General features: G+C 36.3%; 2 protein-coding genes across 2 annotated transcripts in view; one reads left to right on the plus strand and one right to left on the minus strand.

Moving 5' to 3' along the window:
* LOC102811447 (sperm-tail PG-rich repeat-containing protein 2-like) overlaps positions 1 to 13,768 on the plus strand; it is a 471,006-nt gene that overhangs the window by 63,266 nt on the left and 393,972 nt on the right. Inside the window, 1 exon segment of the mRNA XM_006872962.1 lies at positions 1,457 to 1,618. Within this exon segment, the coding sequence (XP_006873024.1) occupies positions 1,457 to 1,618 (162 nt within the window).
* Positions 8,196 to 10,175, minus strand: LOC102840159 (zinc finger protein 420-like). The gene is made up of 2 exons (XM_006872958.1): positions 10,047 to 10,175; positions 8,196 to 9,893 (listed from the first exon to the last, which is right to left on the minus strand). The coding sequence occupies exons 1-2, from the start codon at positions 10,173 to 10,175 to the stop codon at positions 8,196 to 8,198; spliced, it is 1,827 nt and encodes a 608-aa protein (XP_006873020.1).

Genomic DNA, 13,768 nt, shown 5'->3' on the forward strand with positions numbered 1-13,768 from the left:
GTCATCCCACAACTCTTCTGGTCTTCGGTCTTTAGTGTTTAATGCATCAAATCTGTTCTTCAGATGATCTCTAAATTCAGGTAGGATATATTCAAAGTCATACTTTGGCTCACGTGGACTTGTTTTAATTTTCTTCAGCTTTAGTTTGAATTTGCATATGAGTAATTGATTGTCTGTTCCACAGTCTGCCCCGGCCTTGTTTTCACTGATGATATGGAGCTTTCCCATCATCTCTTTCTGCAGATGTTGTCGATTTGATTTCTATGTATTCCATCTGGTGAGGTCCATGTATATATTTATCTGTTATGCTGTCTAAAGAAGGTATTTGAAATGAGCAAATCACTGCTTTTGCAGAATTCTATCATGTGTTCTCTGTATCATTTCTATCTCCAAGGCCATATTTTCCAACTACTGATCCTTTCTCATTACTCCCAACTTTTGCATTCCAATCACCAGTAATGATCAGTACATCTTGATTGCATATTTGATCAATTTCAGATTGAAGAAGTTGATAGAATTCTTCTATTTCATCTTCACTGGCTTTAGTGGCTGGTGCATAAATTTGAATAATTGTGGTATTAACTGGGCTCCCTGTAGGCACATGGATATTATCCTATCACAGACAGCATTGTACCTCATGACTTATCTGGATGTGTTCTTTTTGACTATGAATGCAACACCATTCCTCCTCAATTTGTCTTTCCTGGCATAGTAAACCATGTGGTTGTCAGATTCAAAATGGCCAATACCAGTCCATTTCAGCTCGCCAGTGCCTAAGATATCGATGTTTATGTGTTCAATTTCATTCTTGACTGTTTCCAGTTTTCCCAGTTCATACTTCATACATTCCATGTTCTGATTTTCAATGGATGTTTACAGCTGTTTGTTTTCATTTTGAGTTGTGCCCCAGCAGCAATTGAATGTCCCACAGGCTTTTCTCCCACAGGCTTTACTCCATTCACGTTATCATGGTCAACTCGACTTTGAGGAGGCAGCTCTTCCCTAGTTGTGGAGAAAAGTCAGTAACTGGGAAGGAAGGAAGAAGCTAGGAGATGTTACAAAAAGCAAAACTGCAAGTTTGTTTTGCCTGAAAAGTACTGTGATAATCACAGCACAAGTGACCACTTTGAGTTGTCTGTTGTTGCTATGACTATAGGAATGCTTGGTTTTGAATCATTAATATTTGCTTTATTAAGCAAGATAAGAAACTGACTCAAATGATAGAGAATCCTTGCCTTTGATGGTGAGACTATTATAAATGGTATATATTCTCTTGACTTAAATTATGAGTTGAGAATTGGATTTACTCCTTTAAATGAACTTCTCAAAAATTTTTTTCATTTTATAAACTCACTATATCTATATTTAATGACCCTTTTAAGAAATTTTAATGTTGAATCGTCATTATATCTCCTTCTTGCATTTGAGTAAATAATACAAAATATTTTCCTTACAGAAAATTTCAAGAGCACCTACAAGTTCCAGAACTGTTGATGTCCCTTCAATTCCTTGTGGACGGGTATATGGTTATCAAATTAAAGAAGATGACACCATTATAAAACAGTTCCCACCTGCTCATGACAGCACACTAGGTCCAGCATTCTATAAACCTCAATATGTAAGTATGTTGTTGTTGTTAGGTGCAGTTGAGCCAATTGTGATATATAGCAGCCCTGTGCACAACAGAGTAAAACACTGCCTGATACTCCATCATCCTTACAACTGCTGTTGTGTTTCAGCCCATTGTTGCTGTCACTCTGTCAGTCCATATCATTGGGGTCTTCCTTCACTGAACCTCTCCTTAACCAAGTATGATGTCCTTCTCCAGAGACTGGTCCTTCCTAACTATATGTCCAAAGTACAAAAGACGAAGTCTCCTCGTCCTTGCTTCTAATGAGCACTTCTTCCAACACAGATTTGTTTGTTATTTTAGCAGTCCATGATGCTTTTAATATTCTTCACCAATACCATAATTCAAACTGTATCAATTATCCTATGATCTTTCTTATTCATTGTCCAACTTTCACATGCATATGAGGTAGTTGAAAACACTATAATTTGGTCAGATACACCTTAGTCCTCAAAGTGAAATCTTTGCTCTGTAACACATTAAAAAGAAAAAGAAAAAAAAAAAAATTTGTAGTAGATTTGCCCAATGCAATACACCATTTGATTTCTTGACTGCTGCTTCTATGATCATTGATTATGGATCTAAACAAAATGAAATCTTGGACAACTTCAATCTTTTGTTTGTTTATCATGATATTAGTGTGCTTTATATTGACAGTTGGAAGATTGTTTATGATCATGCACATACTAGTTAATATAATACTAACTGCTTTAACAAATAGACCCCCAATTTCAATGACTTAACACAGAGTTTTTTGTTTTTTCCCTCCTCATTCATACTGGCATTCTCTATTGACAAATGCCTTTACTCCATATGGAAATTCTTGGACCCAGGGTTTTTCATTCATGTTTTTCTCATTCCTTAAGATCTCTCTCTCCTCTCTCTAATTTTTATTGTGAATTGAGAGAAGGTTTATGGGGTAAATCATCATTTTTACATAAAAAAAATCATCAATGATTATAATCCCCTCTATGCATCATTAGCTACCAGTATTTACCTCTATTACCGTTTTTCCTCCCCCTCTGGAAGGAGATATGTTCATTGCTTTAATAACAGAACAGAACATTGCTATATCAGCACTTGTTGTGAATATCCTCAAGCACAGCAATCACACACAACAAAATTTGAATAAAACATTACTGACTGTATACTCATTAACTAGGATCTTGGTATTAGGTGTATCCAGTTGACAGAAATAGAAAGTGTATGGAGGATTGCAAGTGGGAGGCTTTTGTGGGAGCCAAAGCTCAGCCATGTTTAACTGCTAAGGTGACTGGGAAATGTAGACTGAATATCTAGGAAGAAAAGGGCAAGTTTTAATTGTTAGAAGTGTTCTTCATTATGTATAAACATATGAAATACATAGATGCACTTTTCTTGATTGTGAAAATAAATAAGAACTTTTTATTTATAAAAGAATTTGAATCTGATACATATGTTGTATGCCTAAAAGAAGACAAGTTAATACCACATATTCAACTTTACACACCTATCACTAAAGCCAGTCATGATGAAATTCAATAATTTGACTAACTTCTTCAGTCTGAAATAGATCAAATATGCAATCAAGATTTGATAATTACTGGTGATTGGAATGCAAAGGTAGGAAACAAAGAGGAAGGATCAGTGGTTGGAAAATATGGCTTTGGTGATATAAAGGATGCTAGAGACCACATGATAGAATTTTGCAGTACCAATGATTTGTTCATTGCAAATACCTTTTTAAAACAACATAAAAGATGATTATGCACATGGACCTCACCAGATGGAATACACAAAATTCAAATTGACTACATCTGTGGAAAGAGAAGGTGGAAAAAGTCCATATCATCAGCCAAAACAAGGCCAGGGGCAGACTGTGGAACAGACCATGAATTACTGATATGCAAATTCAGGCTGAAGCTGAAGCAAATTAAAACTAGACCATGAGAGCCAAAATATGACCTTGAATATATCCCACCTGAATTTAGAGGTCATTTGAAGAACAAATTTTATGCATTAGACACTAAAGACCAAAAACCAGAAAAGTTGTGGGATGACTTCAATAACATCATAAAGGAAGAAACCAAAAGGTCATTGAGAAGACAAGAAAAAAGGAAAAGACCAAAATGGATGTCAGAGAGATGTTGAAACTTGCTTTCCAGTGTAGAGATGTTAAAGCTAATGGAAGTGAGGAAGTACAAAAGCTGAACATAAAATTTCAAAGGTCAGCTTGAAAAGGCAAAGTCAAATATTGTAACAAAATGTGCCAATACCAAAAGGGAAGAACACTCTAAGCATTTCTCAAGTTTATGGAGTTGAAGGAAAAATTCAAACCTTGACTTGCAGTATTGAACCTGCAATATGCAGATGATACAACCTAGCTTGCTGAAAGTGAAGAGGACTTAAAACATTTACTGATGAAGATCAAAGAGCACAGCCTTCCATATGGGTTGCATCTCAATGTCAGGAAAAAAAAATCCTCACCACTGGACCAATAAACAACATTCTTATCAATGGAGAAAAGATTGAAATTGTCAAGACTTCATTCTTCTTGGATCAACTATCAACACTCGTGGAAGCAGTAGTCAAGAAATCAGACAACGTATTGTATTGGGCAAATCTGCTGCACAGGAACTTTTTAAAGTGTTGAAGAGCAGAGATGTCAGCTTGAGGACTAAGGTGTGCCTGACCCAAGCCATGGTATTTTCAATAACCTCACATGCATGCAAAAGCTGGATAGTGAATAAGGAAGATCGTAGAAAAATTGATGCCTTTGAGTTATGGTGTTGGAGGAGAATACTGAAAGTGCCATGGACTGCCAAAAGAACCAATAGATCTGTTTTAGAAGTGCAGCCAGAGTGCTCCTTGAAGGCCAGGATGGCCAGACTTAGTCTCTCATATTTTGGACATATTGTTAGGAGGGAACAGTAGCTGGAGAAGGATGTCATGCTGGGTAAGATGGAGGGTCAGATAAAAAGAGGAAGACCCCCAATGAGATGGATCATCCAGGTGGCAACATTGATGGCGTCAAGTGTGGCAGCGGTAGTGAGGTTGGCACAGGATCGGACATTGTTTTGTTCTGCTGTGCATGGGGTCGCTATGAGTCGGTTCTGACTTGATGGCACCTGGCAACAACAACAACAACATGGGCAAAATACTGAATGATGCAGAAAGCATCAAAAGAAGGTGGAAGAAACACACAGTCACTGTACCAAAAAGGAAAAAAAAAAAAAAAAAGGTCAGTGTCCAGCTATTTCAAGAGGTAGCATATGATCAAGAGTCAATGATCCTGAATGAAAAGTCCAAGGTGCATTGAAATCATTGGCAAAGAACAAGGAGTGCTTGGAATTGATATAATACAAATTTCATTTGAAGTGTAGGTATTTGTTATGTTCTTTTGTTCAAATGACCTTTTAATCGTGATATAATGTCCTTCTTTATTTTATGCTGGATTTTGCTTTAAATTCTATTTGATCAGAGATTAATATTGCCACTCCTGCTCATAACTGATTGTCTCTAGCTTGGTGTATTTTTTCCATCTTTGGGAATTTATTCTGATTTTGTCTTTGTGTATAAGTCATGCATCTTACAAGCTGCAGAATCGAAGGATCCTGCTTTCTTACCCATTCTGTTCTCAGTCCTTTGACCGGTGCATTTAATCTATTGAAATTCAGTGTAATTATCAATATATATGAAATGATTGTTGTAATTTTGTTGTGTGTGGGTTTTTTTTGTTTTTTTTTGTTTTTTGTTTTTGTGTGTGTGTGTGAGTGATGGTTTACAGACAAGATCCAGAGTTTTATATTCAGTAAGTCATATGCTTTGTTTCATCTCAATGATTACAATCCCTTCCAATACAACAACAGTTGTCCCACTTCCTCCCTGTGGTTACCTGTGTACAAATATCCTCTTTCAAACCTTATACATTTGTTGGATATATAAATATACATAAATACCACTTTTCTTCCTGTGCCCAATCAGCCTGTACCTCTTTCCATGCATCTGCACATAGAACACTGTTGTTCCAAGGTTATATATATGTCATTATTTACTTCTGTCCCTTTTAGCTCTTGCATACCACCATGTGTCTTCATGTATTTTCATCATTCTTCTGCCAACCTCCCTCTTCTTATATATTGACCTCCTGTCACTCTAGTTAACATGTGTCTACCTTCTAGCCAGTAAATTACTCTCCCTTCCCTCTCACCACTGGTAACCATTAAAAAATGTTTCTTTTTAGTATGAAAACTGTTTCCTGAGTTTTTACAATAGTAGTATCATACAATATATGTCCTTTAGTGATTGACTAATTTCTGCTCCCGTAAAGATTTACATCCTCAGAAACCCTGTACAGGGTTGCTATGAGTCAGAACCAACTCCACGGCACATAACAACAACAATAACAATGTCCTCTAGTTTCATCCATTTATGAGGTATTTCACAGATTCATCATTATTCTTCATTGTTGTATAGTACTCCATTGTGAGTATGTACCAAAATTTGTTGATCCATTCTTCCATTGATGGGTATTTAGGCTGTTTGCATCTTTTTGCTACTGTGAATAGTGAGTGCTATGATGAACATTGGTGGCATATATCTACTGTGTCCTGGATCTTATTCCTTGTGGATATATATCAAATAAAGAGATTACTGGGTCACATGGTGACCAGAATTGATTTCTATTTCCAACTTTTTGAGGAATCATTGCACCATTTTCCAGAGTGGTTGAACCATTTTGTGTCCCAGCAGCAATGCAGGATGGTCCCAGTCGCTCCACACCCTCACTAACACTTGTTATTATCTGTTTTTTTGAATCTAGCTATTAATTCTGGTGTGAGATGATATTCCTTCCTTCTTTTGATTTGCATCTCTCCAATAGATAGTGATTGTGAATATTTCTTCATATGTTTGTTGAATGTCTGAATGTCTTATTTGGTGAAGTGTCTGTTCATGTCCCATGTCCATTTTTCAATTGGGTTGTTTGTCTTTTTGTTATAGAAGTGCTGCCATTTTCTATAAGATATTAGAGATTCGCCTGTTGTCTGATATGTCATTGCAAAAACCTTTCCCCAGTCTGTTGGCTCCCTTGTTACTTTTTTTGCAAAGTCAGTGTACTCAAGTATCTGATTTTTATGAGATCCTAGTTACCTTTTTTGTCTTCTGCTGTTTTTGTGGTTTTAATAATATTTGATAGTATATATGCCATGTATTTGTTGTTGTTGTTGTGAAGTGCCATCGAGTCAATTCCAACCCATAGCGACCCTGTATAGGGTTCTGGAGGACCAGCTGGTGAGCTTGAACCACCAACCTTGCAGTTCAAGTGGCTTTGCAGTCTGGTGCATTAACCGACAGCACCACACCAGGACTCCCATGCCATGTATTAGAGCCCGTAAATTCGTCCCTGTTGTTTCATTGATGATCTTTGTAGTTCTAAGTTTTATGTTTTGGTGCTTAATCCATGTCTAGTTTGTTTTTGTACATGTGATGAGGTATTGGTTTTATTTCATTCTTCTGAAAATTGATTTCCAGTTCTGCCAGCACCATATATTTAAGAGATTATCTCTTCCCCATTTAATGTATTTTGACCATTTGTCAAAGATCAATTGACTTTATGTGGCTGGATTTACTTCTGGGTTCTCAGTTCTGTTCCATTGATCTGTGTCTCTTTCACTGTACCTGCACCAGGCTGCCTTTTTTTTTTTTTTTTTTAAGTATGATCTTTTATATTTTAAGATATAAAAACATTTTACTGAAATAAAAATAAATATTTGTCTTTGTATGATTATTATACTCACATACATATAGTTCCCAGATCTTTGTTTCCAAGTGTCACTCGCTAATAAAAAGGACCTGTGTCTTTTGAAGAAAAGTCTGATTCCATTGCTTGGTCAGGAGAGGGAAACTGAGCACTGAATATTAATTACATTAATAAACTTAGAACAAATTATTGGAACACAAAATACCATTTGGTAAACACCACAGTAATAATAAACATAGGTTAAAAATTACCAATGAGTACAAAAATTGTAAGTCAAAGTACAATGAAAAACAGATTTATACACTCTCAAAGCATCATTAGAGATACTAATTATAAAGGGTAAAACAAGTAATTTTACAATAAGAAACAATGGCAAGAAATATAAATATGGAAACAAAATATTCTTAAACCAAATATAAGATCAGTGGTTTTATTGTTTACAAAATAACATCAGTAAAACAGAAAAAAATATAATCCCATACAGTATCAAGGCTACTCCCTAAATATTTGTTTGTAAAAAAAACAAGGCTTTAAGACTGTAAAACTTAGCTTGTACAGATAAAGAAATATACACTGAGGAGGAATTTCCACAGTTACCATGAAGCTGTCATTTCTTCCAAAGACAGAAAGTAGGCATGATTCCTTCTTTTAAATTAGTGTTGCTTTGTTACCAAGAAACTCTGTTGTTCAATTGATGATTTTTGGAAATTTTCTGTTTGAAATGGTAATTAGAATCCAACATCCAAATTTTGACAATCTCTTTACTGTGAATTAATGTGAAGTGAGGGGTGAGGAATGATTAAAGGCTTTCTCACATTCCTATATTCATAAGACCACTCCATTGTGAGTTCTTCTATGCCTACTGAGGTGTGCTGACTGCGTAAAGGTTTTCCCACATTGTTTACATTCATATGGTCTAGCTCCACTGTGCGTTCTTACATGTACAGTGAGGGCTGAAGCCTGAATAAAGGCTTTCCCACATTTCCTACATTCATAGGGCTTCTGTCCAGTGTGAGATAGTATGTGTATCCTTAGGGCTGAAGCCTGAGTAAAAGCTTTCCCACATTCCTTACATTCATAAGGCTTCTCTCCACTGTGAGATCTTTTATGTGTAGTGAGAACTGCTGCCTGACTAAAGGCTTTCCCACATTCCTGACATTCATAAGGTCTCTCTCCACTGTGAATTCTTGTATGTTTAGTAAGTTGTGAAGCCTGACTAAAGGCTTTCTTCACACATTCCTTACATTCATAAGGCCTCTCTCCACTGTGAAGTCTTATATGTGAAGTGAGGTTTGAGGAATGAATAAAGGTTTTCTCACATTCCTTACATTCATAAGGCTTCTCTCCACTATGAATTCTTGTATGTTGAGTAAGGAATGAGGCCTGAATAAAGGCCTTCCCACATTCCTTACACTCATAAGGCCCAATTCCACTGTGAGTTCTTGTCTGTAAAGTGAGGCTTGATAACTGAGCAAAGGATTTTCCACATTCTTTACATTCAAGGAGCTTTTCTCCATTGTGAGTTCTTATATGTGTGGTGAGGTGTGATGCTTGACTAAAGGGTTTCTCACATTCTTTACATTCATAAGGCTTCTCTCCACTATGAGTTCTTATATGAGTAGTGAGGTGTGAGGCCTGACTAAAGGCTTTCCCACACTTCTTACATTCATAAGGTTTCTCTCCACTGTGAGTTCGTCTATGTTTAGTGAGGTTTGGAACCTGACTAAAGGCTTTCCCACATTCCTTACATTCATAAGGCCTAATTCCACTGTGAGTTCTGATAGGTGTAGTGAGGTTAGATGACTTAGCAAAAGCTTTCCCACATTCCTTACATTCATAAGGCCTCTCTCCACTGTGAGTTTTTATGTGTTCAATGAGGTGTGAGGAACGACTAAAGGTTTTTCCACATTCCTGACATTCATAAGGACTTGCTCCACTGTGAGTTTTTACATGTCTAATGCGGGCTGAAGAACCACTTAAGGCTTTTCCACATTCTTTACATTCACAAGCCATATGTCTGTTATGCTTTTTATGTAAAATGAGGAGTGAAGGAGTAGAGGTTTTACAATGCTCTTTGAATTCATGCTTATGACCTTTCACATGTGTCCAAAAGGATGAGAAACTACAGAAATGCTTCCCACGTTCATTACACTCACAGTGTTTCTCAACAGTGAGTGCTGTCACTGAATTCTTCAGGGTTGAGATACAAGCATTATCTTTACCACGTGCTTTATACTTATGGGGTTTCTTTCTAGTAAACGCTCTCATAGGAGTGTTTAGATGAGAGGGATAACTGCAAACTGTTCCACATTCCTTACACTGGCAGCTAGTGCATCCAGTGTGAGATGTGCTATGAGGTTTATGTGATGAGTGATCCATGAAGCCTTTTCCACACTCCCACCATTCAAAACGACTTGCTTCTGGAGCATTTTCCTTTACCACAGTAAGATCTGGAATCCAGCTGAAAGTATTCCCATATTGGTTGCCTTCAATATCTTCACAGAGGTTCTCAATGTAGGATTTCTCAAATGGTTTTTAAGGCTTTTGTACTGCTCTTTATTATTACATGATTCAGAGACTTCTCCTAACATGAGGGTCCAGGTGTTATTCTTCATGAATTGCAACATTTGTTCACAGGATAGCTTATCTCCATCATTAAGGTTTTGAGAGACTGACTACTGAGGCCAGGTTTTTGAAGGCTTCCATCATCACATCTCTGTAGATTTGCCTTTGAGCAATATCCAGCAAAGCCCATTCTTCCTGGCTAAAGACCACAGCCACATCCTCAATGACCACTGAGTGCATTTCCTTGCTCCAGCTGGAAGTAGAAGGGAATATCGTATCTGTGCTCAAAAAGCCAGTTCAGTAAGAGGGATGCAAGTGGAATCAGAGCACTGGGCAGTTTGGAGACAGATGAATGTGTGGTCCACACACCAGTCAGAGCAGCTGAAATCCTTTCTTGTGATTTACAGATGTGCAAAATGATTGCCCTAAGTCCCCAGCTGGACAGACTGGACTAGTTCTCCAAGAACCACACTTGAGATCTCACATAGCTTGAAAAAACGGATGAAATAGGACTGTCGAACAGGCTGCACCAGGCTGTTTTGACCACTCTGACTGTGTAGTAAATTTTGAGAGCAGGGAGGGAGAGGTCTCCAGTTTTGTTCTTCTTAAGCAGTGCTTTGCTTATCTGAGTTCTCTTTTCTGTCCATATAAAGTTCATGATCATTGTTTCCCATCTCTTTAAAGAATGATATTTTCACAGTGTTAAGTATACCTATCCATGAGCATGGTATATTTTTCCATTTTCTAAATCTTTTGATTTATTATAGTAGTGTTTTATAGTTTTGGGGTTTTTTTTTTTTTGCATAGGCCTTTTGTTTCTCTTGATGAATTTTCTCCTAAATATTTCATCTTTTGGGTGGCTATTGTAAAGGTATTGTTTCCCTAATTTATATTTCAGACCTGTCTTTATTTGTGTATGGGAATCCACCTGATTTTTGTGCTCTGATCTTTTACCCTGCCACTTTGTTGAATCTTTCAGTGAGTTCCACTTTATTCCTGCTGAGTCTTTGAGATTTTCTATGTGTAGCATCATATCATATGCAAATAAGAGTTTTACTTTTTCCTTGATGATTTGGATGCCTTTAATTTCTCTATCTTGTGTTATAGCTTTGACTAAGACTTCCAACACAATATTAAATAAGAGCAGTGATAGAGGACTTTCTTGTCTAGGTCCTGTTAGCAAAGGAAATGCTGTCAGCTTCTCAATTATATTGAGGAATTTTCCTTCAATTCCAAATTTGTTGAGTGGTTTTTTTAAAAATTAGGAATGGAAGAAGTTCAAGGTGAACTGAAGGTATAAGCAAAGAACAAGGAAGGCTCTGGGAATTGATGGAAAACAAATTTAAGTCTTTCAACAAACTCATATAGCAATCTAGGCGCTCACTCATCTATACCAAGAAATTTTGAAGACAGCTACTTGGCCAACTGTTTGGAAGATTTATTAGTTGCTTAATATATGTAGGTGTTTTATTTCTTATCTGACTATTATTCACTGTATTGACTATGCAAAGGCTTTCTACTGTATGTATCATTGGAATCTATGGAGAACATTGTGAAGAAAGGGTGTTCCAGAATACTTAATTGTGTTCATAAGGAACCTGTACATAGAACAAGAGGCAGTTGTTTGAACAGAACAATGGGACACTCAATGATTTAAAAACATGAAAATTGTGTTGTATTCTCTAACCATATTTATGCAATATGTGTGCTGAGTAAATAATCTGAAAGTTGACTTATATGAAGAAGAACATTACATCAGGATTCGAGGAAGACTTATTAACAGCCTGCAGCATACAGATGTTACTATCTGCATGCTGAAAGGGAAGATGAATTAAAATATTTATTGTTGAAGATCAAGTACCACAGTGTTCATTCAGTATGAGTTGTACCTCAATGTAAAGAAAACAAAAATCCTGACAACTGGGTCAATAAATACTATCATAATAAATGTAGGAAAGCTTGAAGTTATCAAAGACTTCTTTTTGCTTGGATCCATTATCAACAATCATGCAAGCAGCAGTCAAGAAATCAAATGACATATTGCATTTATTAAATATGCTACACAAGATCTCTTCAAAGTTTTGAACAGCAAAGATGTTAGTTTGATCACTAAGGTGTGCCTAACTCAAGCCATAGTATTTTCAGTAGCCTCATATGCATGTGAAAGCTGGACAAGGAATAAGTAAGATTAGAATAATTGATGTATTTAAAATATAGTGTTGGCTGTTGTTGTTGGTGGTGTTACTTATCTTTGAGTCAGTTCCCACTCACAGCAACCCTATATAGCATTTCCAAGGAGTGGCTGGTAAGTTTGAACTGCTGACCTCATGGTTCAAACCGACTTTGCAGTGCAGTGCATTAACCCACAGTGCTACACACACAAGTTTGAAGGAGAATATTAAACGTACCAGGGACTGCCAGAAAAACAAACAAATCTGAATTTTAAGAAGTACAACCAGAGCATTGTCATGCTCTTTAGAAGCCATGATGATGAGACTTTGTCTGTTGCTTTGTACATACCAGGAGGGCTAAATCCCTGGATAAGAGCAGCATGCTTAGTAATATAGCTTTCATCTGCAGGTAGTGGAAAATTTATTAGATATTTGAATGATTAGAAAAATATGTAAGATAAACTCTGTAGAAATTTCAGTCAATTTGTGGAAGTCATGTGGTGTGATATTAGGATTTCCTCTTATAGTTTAGAACTAACTATGAGAGACAGTATGATAGAGTTAGACTTCCTTGGTTTGTTTCTTAGTTACACTGTAATTGTTACTTATCCTTAGCAAGTTGCTTAAATTGTTTGTTCCATAATTTCGTCAGATGAAATATGGGGATAATAATATTGTGCTACTCATAGACTGATAGTATGAAATAAGTCAGTCCATATACAGCAATTAAGATAGGTCTGGATGCATGATATATTTGTTATAGTCATATGTTTTGTTTTTAACTACTAAGAGAAAAAGTAGAAATATACTTGATGTTTGTTATTGTTGTTAGGTGCAAGCGAGTCAGTACTGACTCATAATGACCCTATACACAACAGAACAAAACAACCATACAAAAGCAAAAATGACAAATACTTCTGTTAATTAACTAGAATTTGGGATTAATGGGCTTTTGTACAGAGTCTTGATATGGTGCTGTAGGATAAGCACTAGAGTGCTAACCGCAAGGATGACAGTTCAATCCCACCAGCCACTACTTGGAGACCCTATGCAGGGTCATATGAGTTGAAACTAGAACATACAAATTTCAAAGTAGATGAAAAACAAAGCTTCTATGTTGTTGCTAAGTGCTGTTGAGTTGATTCTAACCCATAGTGACCCTATATGGGGATTCCAAGGAGCAACTGGTGAGCTTGAACCGCTGACCTTGCAGTGCAAATGGCTTTGGAGTCCAGCGCTTTAACCCACATTGTCACACCAGGACTTCTATAATGGTTGTATATTTAATATCCTGGGGGAAAAATTGGTCTAATATATTGAAATTATTATTTTCACAATAGATCCTTAGCATTGGTTTAAACAATTATCTGTTTATCCTTAGTTTAATAAAGCTCAGAAAGTAATTTTTGTTTAAAATTACATATTTTGTATACAATATTTCTTTGGTTCAGAATCATATATCAAATGTTAGAAAACTAGAATAATGCCTCAAACTTCCATAGATGTACAAAACCATTTTCACATATGAATACATGGTACTTTGACATATAAAACTTGATATTTGGCTAAATTCTTATTCATATAGGACAGATATAATAAGAAAATTTATGTCTAATTCATTTGATGACCTATGTAGTAATCATTAAATCAATCCTATATATA

The sequence above is a fragment of the Chrysochloris asiatica genome, unplaced genomic scaffold (genome assembly GCF_000296735.1).
Source record: "Chrysochloris asiatica unplaced genomic scaffold, ChrAsi1.0 scaffold00216, whole genome shotgun sequence".
NCBI lineage: Eukaryota > Metazoa > Chordata > Mammalia > Afrosoricida > Chrysochloridae > Chrysochloris > Chrysochloris asiatica.

What these genes read in the sequence shown, in the direction of transcription:
- LOC102840159 (XM_006872958.1), bottom strand. Translation starts at nt 10,175, where the DNA reads ATGCACTCAGTGGTCATTGAGGATGTGGCTGTGGTCTTTAGCCAGGAA. An exon ending in TCAAAAACCTGGCCTCAGTA is followed by an intron (nt 9,894 to 10,046) that starts GTCAGTCTCTCA and finishes AAACCATTTGAG; the next exon opens with AAATCCTACATTGAGAACCT.